General features: G+C 43.0%; 1 protein-coding gene across 1 annotated transcript; it reads right to left on the bottom strand.

The window, feature by feature from the left end:
- Positions 1–6,704: 6,704 nt before the first annotated feature.
- LOC129409247 (uncharacterized) lies at positions 6,705–15,733 on the bottom strand. The gene is made up of 8 exons (XM_055154821.1): positions 15,142–15,733; positions 14,813–14,975; positions 14,263–14,455; positions 13,818–13,874; positions 12,945–13,022; positions 11,955–12,140; positions 9,699–9,812; positions 6,705–8,028 (listed from the first exon to the last, which is right to left on the bottom strand). The coding sequence occupies exons 1-8, from the start codon at positions 15,245–15,247 to the stop codon at positions 8,017–8,019; spliced, it is 909 nt and encodes a 302-aa protein (XP_055010796.1). The 5' UTR covers positions 15,248–15,733; the 3' UTR covers positions 6,705–8,016.
- Positions 15,734–15,933: the final 200 nt, after the last annotated feature.

The following is a 15,933-nucleotide window of genomic DNA, read 5'->3' as shown; positions in this document are numbered from 1 at the left end:
ATCTAAAATCAATCGGCGGATGGCGGGCGGGTGCGGTTTTGAAAACCTTCGGTGCAAAATGGATAGCGGGCGGATGATGAGTTTTGTGTCGCGGTTGCGGATGAAAAAATAGCCCATCCGCGCATCTCTAGCGGTCAGGTCTTGTTCCCCACATAGTAATAAAAACAAACACACACACACACACACATGCACACAGAGGGTGATTCAAACGTCCCTTCACTTATCTGTCAGTGCACGTTGTCTGTCTCAATCAGGAGCCACAGGGGGGCGCTAATCACAAAAACTGTTGTTGTGTCCTTAAAACAAAAAACAAAATTCAGAAAAATGTAATCATTATTGCAAAGAAAATATACAGACGACTGACTAAATATAGAGCCTAAATATATATTGTTCCATCTTGAACTATAAGTGGATATAGTAATTATCATCACAGGTCTACTGTACACTTGGAAGTACTTTTGGGGGACAGTCTACACCACTATCCCTTGGTAGTCTTTGTAATTATTCTGTGGTCTAATAAGGTGAAGGTTGAAGGATATTTATTGTTATTCTACTGAAATATGACAGAATGGATATCTATAACCGAGCGAAGACCAAACCCAACAATTTGTGGTGTATAAAAAAGGTACAAGGATATTTATGATCAAATTGTAATTCTTATTCTAAGAATACACTTGCAACTACTGACTTTCAGAAAATCCTGAAAACCTCTTTTCTCTTACAAACCACAGCAGCCCTAATTAAATGTAGTTTATGTTGACAAGGGCTGCAACTATGATTTTAGTCATTATAAAACTATAATTTCTATTGTATCGTAAGACAAAAGTACATATTTTACCATTCTATCCTTTACTCCAATAGTATCATATCTTTTCCCACTTGTGATTCTACTTAATGGAGACCAACTGACATATTTATTATGTCTATAAAATCTGTTAAAGTCAAAATTAGACCAGAACACATGGATGTGCAATAATAAAATATTTATTCATAATATAAATGGAAGGAGACTCAGTGGTTTCCTTGTGGACACACAGAGGGACACACAGCACCTACGACTCGCCGTAGCACTGTGCGAATCCTCCCAAAAGAAAAGCGTTTTGGAGCTTCAGTCACTGTTTGCTCCTCCAGGGGACTTGAAGAAGAGTCCACTGCCGGAGCTTTGGTCACAGGAGAGGTGTCTGTGTCCTCTACTCCAGCAATCAGGTGTGTTTCTTCTGACCCAGGGAGGACTATAAGTTCAGAGCTCTCGGAGATGTTAATGGGCTCATTTTCATCCCAGGAGCTCGGGGGCGCAGAAGAAGCTTGTCCACAAATGGACCAGATGCCAGAGTCTTGGCCTGTAGATGTGGCTGATTTAGGAGCATCTGTCTCGACTTCAGTTGTTTCATGTGAGACAGAAGCTTGATCCTCCGGGGGACTTGAGGAGGAGTCCACTGATGGACATATGGACATCAACTCCTCTGAGATCATGAAGCTAAAAAACACACACACAAATTAGTCCCCACAAACTCTTTGGGTTTTTACATAACTGTGTGGTTGAGATGTGTAGACTTACTATCCCTGGAGCTCAGCCTCTTGCAGATGACCCATTGTTATGTAAGCATGTTGGAGGGCCTGACTGGGAGTCAGTCTCTGATCTCCAAACATATTTAACATCCCCTTCAGGAGGTCAAGGAAGGCCTTCCTGTCCTCTACCTTGGCGTTGGAGTTATCAGGAGGGTTCTGTCCATTACAAAACAAACACTGATTAGACTCTGTGAAATACAGATGTGCATTATGAGGGCGAGTGTTGATCAGTCGTGGAGACTTACACAGACAGGGCTGTCCAAGCAGCTGGGGACTTCAAAGTAGGTGCTTTCCTCTTGAGTGGTGGTTTCGTATTTGGCAGCATATTCTTCAGCTGTCTGTACATTGACAAGAGTGTGAGTAAAATTATAAGGCTAGTTTTGGACATATCAAACTAAAACGATTCAATATTAACAAGAAACAAAGTGAATAAGTACCAGAAGTCTCCATGCTGCGCCGTTCGAGGACTGGACTTAGGTAAAGAAGTTCTTGCTATGGAGTCCAGCCTCTAGCAGGTGGTCAGGTGGCATACCCAGTAAAGTCACCAGGCGCTTTACCGCTTGGTACTCACAAGTGACTGGGAACAGGTTGTCAGCCAGATAGAGAAAGGCTAGAATGCAGCCAACCCCCCACACATCAATGGCCTCCGTGTACGGAAGACCGAGTGTGACCTCAGGAGCTCTGGAAAACAAAGACAAAGTTCAGACTAGTCCTGGTTTAGTCCTGGTTTAGTCATGTGCTCTGGTCATATTTTAAAGGAGACATATTATACAAAAAAGCAGGCTTGTTTTCTAAACTATGACTATTTTAGGTCAATATTGCAGTTTAAAGTGATGAATGTATTTAGTATAATATAACTAAATATAAGGGACGCAAACATATGTCTCCTTTAAAAATCCATGCCCACTGTATTCCTCCTGATATTAGTGTGAGTTGCCTCGTACCTGGATCCACACGGCTGGAGCGTGGCCCCCAGCTGGACTCGGGAGGCCTTCCTGGCCTCTCCAAAGTCAATTAATTTGACCCTTAAAGAGTGCTCCTGCAGGTCAACGAACATGATGTTATCGGGCTTGATATCGGTGTGTACGATACCAAGCCCTTTTAGTGCATCTAGAGCCACCAACAACTGCAAAGACACAAGAGGGAAAAAGAATTGACAAAAAGGTTGAACTTCAAATTGCTGAGAATTGGGATGTAAGAAATGCGCTAAAAATGAACAAAGTGACGCTAACAGTTTAATATGAACTAGATCAGTTTTGAAACCATAAACCTTTGGTGCAAGGCCTTCATGTTGCAACATAATATTTACAGTAAATCCTTTAGTACCTGGTGGGCAATAGGCCGGATCTCATTGAGCTGGAGTGGTACCCAGTTCCTGTTTGACATGAACGAATAGAGGTCCACTTCCAGCATCTCAAAGGCCAGACAGTGAAGGCCCATGACCTCGAACTGCTCCACAAAGCACACGATGTTTGTGTGGCTGGGGTCGAGGACACTGAGCTCCTCCATCATGGACACCTAAAGAGACATAGATTTGAGTTCAAACTGTGAAGTCAAATGCATGACATAATACTGGTCAAAAAGTGCATTTAACAAAGCAAATACTGGTAGACTCTAGCTCATGTTCTGTTTAGTCCTCTAAATTCAATTAGCTTTTGGCTCTACCACCTCTGCACCTCTGCCAATATAAAATCAAATCTTTGCAAAAACTGTATTTGAATCAGGACAGAAGTCTGTGTGACTCTGACCCTCCAGTTTCATTTGACAAACCTGACTTACCTCGTGCTCCTTCTCCTTAAACTGTTGCTCTTTGAGGAGCTTAACAGCCACAATCTGGTCCTGGTCCATGGCGTGGCACTTGGCTACGCGGCCAAAGCAGCCCTCACCAAGCCACTGCAGGACGGAGTAAGAGTCGGTCCGGCCCTGCAGGGTGTGACCGATGGTGACCTCTGAACTGTGCTGAGGTGCTAGACAAGAAAGACAAGACAAGACTTCATCAGGGTCAAATGCACTGGACACTTCTACAGGATTTTCTTCTGCTACTTGCATTGTTGTTGTCCAATTGCAAAATACCACTGTTACCTTTAAAATAACTTAGTACTACTACTACTGCTACAACAATTACTACGACCAGTGTTGGGAAGGTTACTTTTAAAATGTATTCCCCTACAGATTACAGACCCCAAAATGTAGTTTGTAACGTAATCTATTAAATTACTTAAAGTGAGTAATGTAATCTGAATACTTTGGATTACTTGATATTGTCGTGCTTTTTAAAACGACATGAAATGTAGCAACCACATCCTGCAAATTCATGTTTGTTCTCTTCAAATTGGCCCTGGTTTAGACCGGGTTTAGTCCTGATTTTAAACCTGGTTTTAGTCCTGGATTAGACCTGGATTAGTCCTGGTTTAGTCCTGGTTTAGTCCTAGTTTAGACCTGGTTTAGTCCTAGTTTAGACCTGGTTTAGACCTGGTTAATCCCGATGTTAGAGCTGGTTTAGACCTGGTTTAGTCCTGGTTTAGTACTGCATTAGACCTGGTTTTAGTCCTGATTTTAGACCTGGTTTAGACCTGGTTTAGTCCTGGTTTAGACCTGGTTTTAGTCCTGGTTTAGTCCTGATTTTAGACCTGGTTCAGACCTGGTTTAGTCCTGTTTTAGTTTTAGACCTGGTTTTAGTCCTAGTTTAGACCTGGTTTAGTCCTGGTTTAGACGGTTTTACTCCTGGTTTAGTCCTGGTTTAGTCCTGATTTTAGACCTGGTTTAGACCTGGTTTAGTCCTGGTTTAGTTTTAGACCTGGTTTTAGGCCTGGTCTAGATCTGGTTCAGTCCTGGTTTAGTCCTGATTTGAGACCTGGTTTAGTCCTGTTTTTGTTTTAGACCTGGTTTAGCCCTGGTTTAGTCCTGGTTTTAGCCCTGGTTTAGTCCTGGTTTAGTCCTGGTTTAGACCTGGTTTAGTCCTGGTTTAGTCCTGGTTTAGAACTGGTTTTAGTCCTGCTGTAGACCTGGTTTAGACCTGGTTTAGTCCTGGTTTAGAACTGGTTTTAGTCCTGGTTTAGACCTGGTTTAGACCTGGTTTAGTCCTGGTTTAGTCCTGGTTTAGACCTGGTTTAGTCCTGGTTTAGTCCTGGTTTAGACCTGGTTTAGACCTGGTTTAGTCCTGGTTTAGACCTGGTTTAGTCCTGGTTTAGTCCTGCTTTGGACCTGGTTTTAGTCCTGGTTTAGACCTGGTTTAGTCCTGGTTTAGACCTGGTTTTAGTCCTGGTTTAGACCTGGTTTAGTCCTGGTTTAGACCTGGTTCAGACCTGGTTTAGTCCTGGTTTAGTCCTGGTTTAGAACTGGTTTTAGACCTGGTTTAGTCCTGGTTTGGTCCTGGTTTAGACCTGGTTTAGACCTGGTTTTAGACCTGGTTTAGGCCTGGTTTTAGTCCTGGTTTAGACCTGGTTTAGTCCTGGTTTAGACCTGGTTTAGTCCTGGTTTAGTCCTGGTTTAGACCTGCTTTGGACCTGGTTTTAGTCCTGGTTTAGACCTGGTTTAGTCCTGGTTTAGACCTGGTTTTAGTCCTGGTTTAGACCTGGTTTAGTCCTGGTTTAGACCTGGTTCAGACCTGGTTTAGACCTGGTTTAGTCCTGGTTTAGAACTGGTTTTAGTCCTGCTTTAGACCTGGTTTAGTCCTGGATTAGACCTGGTTTTAGTCCTGGTTTAGGCCTGGTTTTAGTCCTGGTTTAGACCTGGTTTAGACCTGGTTTAGACCAGATTTTAGACCTGGTTTAGACCAGATTTTAGACCTGGTTAGACCTAACTTGGTTTTCATGTCAAACTGACTTTCATAACGTGTTAAATGTTTGTGTGCAGAAGTGGGTGGTTGTTTCTTATACTAAAACCTAAATATTTCCACAGAAAAGTGACTGAGAGTCACTGGAAACGCTTGTTTTTGAGATGTGTCTTGAGTGAGTCCTGTGTGGTTTTTGTGGATTACCTGCTGCACCAGAGGTCTCATAAGTGTCCCAAGACGACATAGTTGTACTAAAGTCAAACTTGGTCCAACGACGGGTTTCCAACAAAAAGTGTTCTGAGCTCTCTCCAAAGTGTGTGTTTACTCCAAAGGTCTCAGTGAAAATGACCAGATAAAAAGTGACCGGTCTTATATAACAGTTTCAGAAGATTTCGGAATGCGATGCCATACACGCCATGGCAACGTCGTGGCAACGGGGAGTTGCTTTGATTTAAAACGATGATGAGCAAAGTCAATAGAAATGTGTGTTGCCGTGGTCACTCGTGTTCTATAAGCTGTTCTATAAGCTTGATTCTCAGCGTTCGCCACTCACTTGTATTTGTTTCTCTGAAGAGTGAAGATGCATTTACACAGCTCCTGTTTCTAGATACTTGTACTCCTGCTCTTAGGATACCGATACCTGTACCTGTACCCCTACCTTTACAACACCTGTACTTGCACTTGTACACAGCTCCGACCTGTGCTTGTACTTGTGTCCTGTGTCAGTATTTGTACTTGCACACAGTTGTAACCCTCCACACATATAATGGCGTCCACACTGAAGTCTGGAGACCTGATCGAGACGAGCTCCACCGTATACGAGCTGCAGAGTCTGCTGGGCTCAGGGATCTACGGAGATGTCGCTCTCTGTCACAATCGCACCACCAACCGGACGGTGGCGCTCAAGATCCTGAAAGGCCCATGTGCCCTGAGAGCATGTTTTCAAGAGGTCAGTTTGCACAGGTTCTTCTCACATCTACATGAGGGCACACTCACATGGCCAGTACAAATGTGATCACTCAGAATCAGATCACTCACAATCAGATAACCGTGAATAGATCTGATTTTTGACAGCTGAAGATCCTCCAGGTCCTCTCTCTGCACACGGCGCACACCACGTCCACATGGTGCACTGGCTCGGCTCCTTTTGGTCTTCTGGAAGATTCTTCCACGAGTTTGAGAAGCTGGACATCAGCCTGGCCCAGTTTCTCAGCCAGACGGCCCTATAAGAGTCTGAGCCTCATGGAGATTCGCCCGATCATCTGGCAGGTACAGACACACGCCCCTGCAGCACACTTTGACAAAATAATCAAGCGTGTTATCAAGCGTGATATTGTACTAACATGTGTCCTGTGTGTAACGTGTGCTTGCAGATGGCCCGAGCTCTCCTGTTCCTTCAGCGTGAGGGCATCATGCACACTGATCTGAAACCAGAGAACATCATGATGGAGGAACACGTGAAGAAGCCGCTGTCCATCAAAATCATTGACTTTGGCCTGGCGTGTTTAGTGAGAAAGGCCGATCTGACAAAGGAGAGACAGACTCTGCCGTACAGGTACGACAGTACACAGTTCAGAATAAATCCTATAATGTAGTAGCATACTCCTGTATGTTCTCGCTATAATCAAAGTATTTTAAACTGTGGTTTGAAATCATTTGTTCATTTGTCAATAATGTGTGTGTGCAGAGCTCCAGAGAGCCTCCTCCGGGCCCCTGTCAATGGGGCCATAGACATGTGGTCCGTGGGCTGCATTGCCGCTGAGATGTTCTTGGGAGTTCCTCTGTTTCAGGCTAGAGACGAGCGGGACATGATGAGGCTCATTGTGGAGACTGTGGGACACCCTCACAAGTCCTGTCTGGACCAGGGTCTCCGGACCAAAATGTTCTACAGCCACTCCCAGGACAGAGACAAGTGGACATATAAGGTACGTCCAGCTCCTTCTGTTCACTGCTATACGTGTCATCACTCTGTGTGTGTGATATATATATATATATATATATGTAATTGTGTGCTCCTGTTTCAGAGTGGTTTGTTGTCCACTCGCAGGGTCACACGTCTGGAGAACATCCACAAGGTGAGAGCACACCTCATTTTTACTCAGGGCACAGGTTGAGTCCTAAACTGTCTCAAAGTCGTGTGTTAGGGTTTTGAAAAACAAAAGAGGTGTTGGCCACCGACTCAAGTGCTGCTGCTTCACACTAGTGTTGTAGTGCTCCTGAGCAAGGTACATCCCCACCTCCAGCCACAGTTGTGTTGATAGATTCAGCTCACATATGGTTGGGGCAGTTGATGTCACACTTGTGATTGTAACATTGTAAAGTAGAGCCACAGGTGCAGATGTGACCCTTTGTGTGTGTGTGTGTTTCAGAGAGACCCCCGGGGCCCTCTGGCCTCCTGTACCCCCACAGAGAAGCACGACCGGGCCGTCTTTGTCAACCTGCTCATACGTATGCTGGACCTCAACCCAGAGACGAGGATCAGCCCCAAGGAAGTGCTCGAGCACCCCTTCCTCACCATGAGCCACCTCAGCGGCGCCTAGTGAGTACCCACTGTCCCCTCACACACACGTCACTATATGTCAATGGAAACGAATGAGCAGAGGAACTTTAGAAGGGTGGAGGCAGCGGTGCAGTAGGTTGAGTGGTCGCCCACCAACCAGAAGATGTCTGTTTCAAACTTCACACTGCAGAAAGAAGAGAGGAGACATGCATTACCTCCAAAACCTGAGCAGCAGTGGCATAAAGACTATTAAATGGTCACATTTTTACCTTCCAGGCGCTCAAAGCACTTTACACCACAGAAATACTACATACTACATACTACATACTACATACACCAGTGTACACAGACACGGGGGCAGCATTTCTCCTTTAAATCACTAACTGTGTTTGTGTCTTGTCTTTCAGTGTGATGCAGAGCCACTGGCTTCTGTCCAAAGTGAGTCAAAGTGCTCAAGACCCCGCCCCGTCCTCTAAGGCTCCTCCCACTATGGTAGCCTCAAGAGGACAAACTTCTGGGCTAAAACGCAAACGCGAGGAGCAGGCGTCTGTGAGCAAAAAACACAGGAGCTCCAGTCCCAAGACCAGCCGCAAAACCAACACTTACCAGGGCCATCGAGCTCATCTATGCCACCAGGACTCGCAAGAACGAACTTCTGGTCTTAAACGCAAACACGAGGAGCAGAGGTTTGCCTGCAAAAAACTCAGGAGCTCCAGTCCCAAGACCAGAAACAACACCAGCCCCAAGACCAGCACCCAGACCAATCCCAAGACCAGCACCCACCAGGGCCTCCGAGATCAACAATGGCGACAGGCTCAACAACGGCACCAGATTCCCCACTTCCACCAGGGCCACCGAGATCAACAATGGCAACAGGCTCAACAACGGCACCAGATTCCGCACGGCCACCAGGGCCACCGAGCTCAACAATGGCGACAGGCTCAACAACGGCACCAGGTTCCCTACGGCCACCAGGGCCACCGAGCTCAACAATGGCGACAGGCTCAACAACGGCACCAGGTTCCCTACGGCCACCAGGGCCACCGAGCTCTCCAGGGCCCCATCATCAGCCTGTATCCACAGGAAAGAGAGCTCAGGAGGACCGGATTAACCTGACTTCTCGGAGCTCTCCCAAAAGGACCAGGTCTGAGGGCCAGCAGTGAATCTGGCTCCGGCCTAAAGCTACAGCTTCATTCGCTGATCAAATATGAATAAACATTCAGCCTCAAACCTTCCTCATTTTGAGACTTTTATTTCACAGATAAAGTTGTAACCGGAAGTGGGCTAATTGACACGGGTTACATATTAGAATATGTGTTTTACAGATATATTGGATAACTGTGTTTCATGATGACAGTACGTCTGATGTCTATGCATGTCTCTACTCCTGGTTGGATGGATTTAACATTTTTTGGACAATTGTTTTTTTTTTCCTTTGTTTAAAGCAAACAGAACAAACAGCACCCAATGGCCTTGTGTTTACCCAGCACAGCACGCAACAAAATTTGCACTGCATTTTACCCGTCACGTAGGTGGCAGATCCAAAGCCAACTTCACTGGACACAATTTGTTCATGTAAAGAGGCTAAGTGGCGGAACCGAGAGCTTACAAGCGCAAATAAACAGGTAGCAAATGGTTAACAGGTGTTTTCCCAGTAGGATAACACCCGCGCCTCACTTGATGAATGCAAACTGGCTGGTTCTGCCCACCAGAGGTCTGCCTCCTGTTCAAGGGAGGGTACGCATACAACCCGTCACATATAGTCATAACTTTACAAATCATTTGACCACTCAACTAAACACAATGAAGATATCTATAGTACATGGAAATGACACATTTGTTGGTGGGACTTACAAAGATGCTTTTGGTCCTCCTAAGCCTTGGCACAATCATTTGTCGAGCATCATCCTCTCCATGTTTCATACTGGAGTCAGAAAGATCAAGCCCAAAAGGAATCTTCTCTTTGCTCTTTAATAAACACAAATGAAAACAGTTTAAACAAACAATACATTATATATTGTAACTAATAGCTACTGATCTGTATTGCTTAGATTAATAATTAAGATGAAATTTTATTCCGACTGAATCTAGATCGGAGGTCTTCGACACAGGTCCTGGAAAACTAATGTATGTGCAGGCTTTCAAAATGTCACCTAATACACATGTATATTTAGGTAATTTAGGACCTGGCAAGCAGCTGATTAGATGAATGAGATGTGCTAGGTTAGGACTGGAGAGAGCCTCAAGATGAGTAGCCCTCTAGGACCAGAACTGGCAATGGTCTACATGTTATCAGGGTATTACAGTGCAAACAGCAAAAGCAGATATTTAGTCTATATACTGTACAATCCCATGCTCAAACTTGCAAGTGTGCTTGCTTATCATTAACTAAATTGATCAACAATACAAACAATTGCCAACACTAATATCCGTTTCTCAGTATAATGAAAATGGTGAGCATTCACCCAATAGTAACCCCAGCTAAAACAAATACAAGTCTTAAAACATGATTCAAATTTGTCAGAGAAAATATCCAATCAAATGACTGTTTTCAAATCCAATCAACCTAAATCAGCATCCTAACGGTCACATCGGTCAGTGTCTTGCTAGCTGTAGGTCGATTTTTTTTTTAATCCAGTCATTTGATTGGACCGTGAGGAAAACTTAGAAAATAAGGTTCTGTAAATGAGATCCTATGGGCATAGGCCCTCTGCCGGAATCAAATTTTGATGATGCAGGATGGGGTGGATGACCAGGCAAGGTGGAAGCTACAACAATCAAAAGTGGAATGGATACAGTAGAGGCCTGTCACTTTTTAACATGGCCATCATAGAAGAATGGAATGTGAAAGTGTCCATCCTAGGGACGGGCATTCGGTGAAATTTTCTTAATCGATCGTCGGAAGAATTAACGATCGATTATCGATTAATCATTAACGTTTTTATATTAAAATTATCATCATTATTATTATTACTATCTGCACTAATCTGCATAAATAAATTCAACTTTACGACATATAAACCGTAACGACTCTAGAGCCACATCAATCCGTTTGAAATTATAATGTGTTTAATTCAGTTTTGCGCAACTCCCACAAAATGAAACTTAAAACCGCATCACTAATTTGCATAAACTAAGCGAAGATAAAACTACAGCTCTTGTGCGCTGATGCGGTCAATTTCTGTCGGATTAAAAGACACGACTCAGCGGAATACAGGTTAGTGTGATCATATTTGTGTTTGTCAAAACCAGGACACCGTACGAGGGGCGGGAGGTCGGGACTCGTCATCTACATTGTGCGACTCTCACCTGGCAAAGCTTTTTCCCACTGGACACCGAAACATATGTGCTGCTTTATACACTGTGCACATGAACTCACACTTGTCCCGAACGGAAAGCGTGGACTTTCTTGTACAAGTCATCGTTGCACATCATTCATATTTGCACTTCAGTACGTTGCAGACTGACCGACTGTTTGTGTCTCGCTCCTTCTGAGTGCAGAGAGCTACACGTACTGACCCTGTTTGGTCACTCTACACTACGCACAGCAACCTACATTCGGTTTGTCGATTAAAATTAACGTAATCGATGAAATTCTTAATGATCAATTATCGATGAATCAACTAATCATGCCCATCCCTAGTCCATCCACTCCTATGTCAAAACAATGCCATTTCAAATGACCAAAAATAGTCTAAAGAACAGGCAGAATACACATATGTAATTACAATGTCATGACTCCCCTTGACCCAGACTGTTTTTACCACAGTAGATTTATAATTACATGGACGTGCATAGCTTGATTCAGCTATGAGTGCTCAAAGTAGGAAATGTTCTATATAAATAAAAGTGGATTTGATTGAAAGTGGATTTTATTGAAAGTGGATTGGCATTTGTGCTGTGCTGCCCAAACCTAAACAAGCCATTTCACTTTCATGTATTTTAAACTGCAAAATATTTTGCTGTAAAAAACAAAACAAAACAATGAAACAGTGAATGAGCACTTCAAAATCTATTCTATCAAGACAGTGGCAGGTTGAAATGCGGGCATGCTTAGTGACAGGGCGCTATTGCTGAAATTACTGAAGTTGCTACAAAGGACAAAGATACCTGCATGGTGGATGGGGGAACATCTTCTTTAGTGCTGGAACTGATGGCTGATTCGCTGGAGTCTGAGTAGGTTACCAAGGTGGACTTGGCTTTTTCAAAAACCTTTTTGTGTTGCAACACCATGCTGGAGCTGCATACAAAGGAACTATTCTCTAAATCCTTGACAAAGGAGTCTCCACTGCCACTCTAAAACATTCAAAGAAATTTAGATTATAAGACTGCATGTTTCAAATCAAACCAAAAATAAATTGGGAGGGATCAAATGAAATGTTCAGACTGAATCTTTGTCATAGATGCAAGCAACCAGAATTTATTACCAGACCTGTTGATTGTTGCTGCAAAATGATGCTAATGCAAACAGAGTCATCTTAAGCATGTCTTGTGTTAAAAGAATTGTTTAAAACGCACCACCACGTCAGTGTGCAGTCAGTGTACAATCAGAATGTAACCTTGTTAACACAACCCACATGCTACAAGCAATTCTTGGATCCCTATCAGAGTTTGGCTCCACCAGTAAACATCCTTTCCTTTATAATCTGTCCTTTACATGGCCCACACAAGGCTGTACCTGAGACTGTGTGTGTGTCACCTGTATTATCATAAACTTGGAGTGGGGGATGGGTACAGATACCCCACAACGCTGTACCTGAGACTGTGTGTGTGTCACCTGTATTATCAGTAACTTGGAGTGGGGGATGGGTACAGATACCCCACAAGGTTGTACCTGAGACTGTGTGTGTGTCACCTGTATTATCAGTAACTTGGAGTGGAGGATGGGTACAGATACCCCACAACGCTGTACCTGAGACTGTGTGAGTGTAAGCAAGAACCATATCTGATCAAACCAGCCCACTAATCCTCACAACTGAAAATACTCTATGACATGATCTTGAACCTCATTACAACTAGTAAGAGTGTGTGTTTATACTTGCCTCAATGTGTTTGTGATTTGAGGCAATGCAAACATAAAGTCTGGTAACAGATTTTTACCTGCAAGCTGGGGGGTGAGACCTCTTCCTGTTGCATCACTGGGTTCTCCACAGCTTCGTTAGGAGAGTCTCCATCAGCCTAAGTTATGAATTACAATCAGTTATTCAGAATTGGTATGTGTAGTACTCATCATACTACACAACAGCTATACAGTAGCATGTGTCTTCTACTGGGTTGAGACCATCAGCCAGTCAGCAACTCATTTTAGCTCTAAATCATTACACAAGCACTCCAAGTCATACCCAACCTCCGGTTTTAGCAGAAATACAACCCTGAAGAACATCAGCATTATTTGAAGTACACAGTGCATCGTATTTGCCAAGTTATGTTCACTGTGTGTGTATGGCCCACATGTTATATTGAGCGGTGATGTACGTCTCAACATGTGTTGTGTTAAAAGAACAGTTTAAAAAGCACCACCACTTCAGTGTGCAGTAACTGCAGTCAGTGTAAAGTCAGTGATTCAAGAATTGCTTGTAGCATGTGGGTTGTGTTAACAAGAAGGTTACATTCTAGTAGACTCTGTCTGTAGCAGTAAATGTCCTTCTCTGCAATCTATCCTTTACATGGCCCACACAAGGTTGTACCTGAGACTGTGTGTGTGTCACCTGTATTATCATAAACTTGGAGTGGGGGATGGGTACAGATACCCCACAACGCTGTACCTGAGACTGTGTGAGTGTAAGCAAGAACCATATCTGATCAAACCAGCCCACTAATCCTCACAACTGAAAATACTCTATGACATGATCTTGAACCTCATTACACCTAGTAAGTGTGTGTGTTTGCATTGCCTCAAATCACAAACACGTTGACAAGTATCTAAACACAAAGTCTGGTAACAGATTTTTACCTGCAAGCTGGGGGTTGAACCTCTTCCTGTTGCATCACTGGGTTCTCCACAGCTTCGTCAGGAGAGTCTCCATCAGCCTAAGATATGAATTACAATCAGTTATTCAGAATCGGTATGTGTAGTACTCATCATACTACACAACAGCTATACAGTAGCATGTGTCTTCTACTGGGTTGAGACCATCAGCCAGTCAGCAACTCATTTTAGCTCTAAATCATTACACAAGCACTCCAAGTCATACCCAACCTCCGGTTTTAGCAGAAATACAACCATGAAGAACATCAGCATTATTTGAAGTATACAGTGTATCATTATATATTATATATCTAGATAGATAGATAGATAGAGATATATCCTTTACAAGGGTATATACAAGGGTCACCTGGCCACGAGGGCAGCAGTCAGTCAAAAGATGATATAATTGATAAAACATATACAGAGGCACATACAATGTCACTGACAAACCTTTTCTCTCCATGGCCAATTGTCATCTCCGTAGTCATAAGTAATCTCCTCTCCACTGTGTATGTCTCTAACAGCGAACAGGCAGAGGTGTGGCTTTCTACCAACTAATATCCTTTTCATCCTACAGTTAGGATGGACATGATCATCGTTGACCAGCCTTCCCAATGAGCCGTCTTCCATCGCAGCATCAATGCTTCAAATGAGACATAAAGTATCAAAAGTCAAGCAGGACATTAGGCCAAGATCATCTACTGATTATTGGAAGCTTGTATGGCCAGAAATTAAAGAAAAACTTTGGTGTAAAATGAAAACTGGCATGTTAAAACATCATACCGAGTTGGTATGTTTGCTGAAATAAACTGCGCTAGCCTGTTGCATTTAGAACTTCACAAATTTTTATAATTTTAACAATAGTAGGGCTATGGGCATAGGGAAAGCATATGAAGATTACATTATTTTTTAAACCATAAAAAACAGCTTGAAGAAACATGCCAATTTTCATTTTACACTAAAGTTTCCCTTTAACACCCACCATACAGTAAATGCTTACCACCATTTCTTTCCATGCCACATGAAGTCGAACATGAAGCCCAAGCATTTTGCATTATATATCCTCCTCCCCCTCTCTGATTCCTCAAGGTCAATAAGTTGTCCTCTATATTCGACCACAAAATCCCTTTTTTGAAAAGGCGACAGGGCAAATACACCCCTGCCTGTTCACAGAAGTAAGAGTTAGTAAAAAATGTATTGCCCATGTTGGCAACATGGTGAAGCTGCAAAAAGAACCCTCATTTCACCTAAGACACATGTAATATAACTATCCTAAGCAGATATCTTCAGTACAAAGTACCAATTAACACTGATTGCAGAGACACTTACCTTTAGTGGGGTTTATGTATTTAACATCCAACATGGCAGTCTGGTCTGTGCCACTGATGACATGTTGCTCTGCTACACTCTGAGGGGTTACCCTCCTTCTCGCCATTTTACCTGTAGAAAACAGATTAAAAGGGGAAATTCACTATTTATCAATTTAAGTCCTTTAGAACTCTAGCCTGAATCTGAAACATAGAAACAATACTTTCACTGATAATTCCAGGATTTGAGCTTAAATCTCTTGCATTACTACAAGCACAAACGTGCATACACACATGTAAGCAACACAAGGCTAGGTAAAGATCTATGCCCTAATCATTATGCTACCAATATATCAAACATGCCATATATCAACATTGTCAGAACTTTTACCTGAAAAAAGTCACATGTTAAACACTGTGATGAAAAAGAAACCACACTACCTCTCAGAGGTAGTACATATACTTATTACACTAAAGCTGTTGAAAACATCTTAATAAAGAAATATGAGAATAGTAGTACATGCCCAAATAAGAATGCATACCACAATGATGAAAACTACTAGATTGCTTGGCTAACTACCTATCACACATATACTCAGGATAGAGACAGGGCAATGGACAAGTGCAACCTTGATAGTGACACAACATGGAGTGCTTCAGAAGAACGTCAAGACTGGGACTCTCAAATTTATGTTAAAAAGTTAATTCAATACATCCCGTAATTTCAAAATAAGATAAAACTCTGCAAAAAAGCTTGACCTTACTACAAGTCTGATAGAAGAGGCAACGATGAATTCTGACATACACGTTGTTA

Source organism: Boleophthalmus pectinirostris, unplaced genomic scaffold (genome assembly GCF_026225935.1).
Source record: "Boleophthalmus pectinirostris isolate CB_2022bp ecotype Guang Dong unplaced genomic scaffold, ASM2622593v1 HiC_scaffold_19, whole genome shotgun sequence".
Taxonomy (NCBI): Eukaryota; Metazoa; Chordata; class Actinopteri; order Gobiiformes; family Gobiidae; genus Boleophthalmus; species Boleophthalmus pectinirostris.
Note: the sequence above shows the minus strand (reverse complement) of the source record. Positions and strands in the feature narration are given on the sequence as shown.

Coding starts and splice junctions, on each gene's coding strand:
- LOC129409247 (XM_055154821.1), bottom strand. CDS start 15,247: ATGGCGAGAAGGAGGGTAACCCCTCAGAGTGTAGCAGAGCAACATGTC. Junction 14,976..15,141: donor ATACATAAACCCCACTAAAG/GTAAGTGTCTCT, acceptor TTCTGTGAACAG/GCAGGGGTGTATTTGCCCTG. Junction 12,141..12,944: donor TCTCACCCCCCAGCTTGCAG/GTAAAAATCTGT, acceptor TGAATGTTTTAG/AGTGGCAGTGGAGACTCCTT.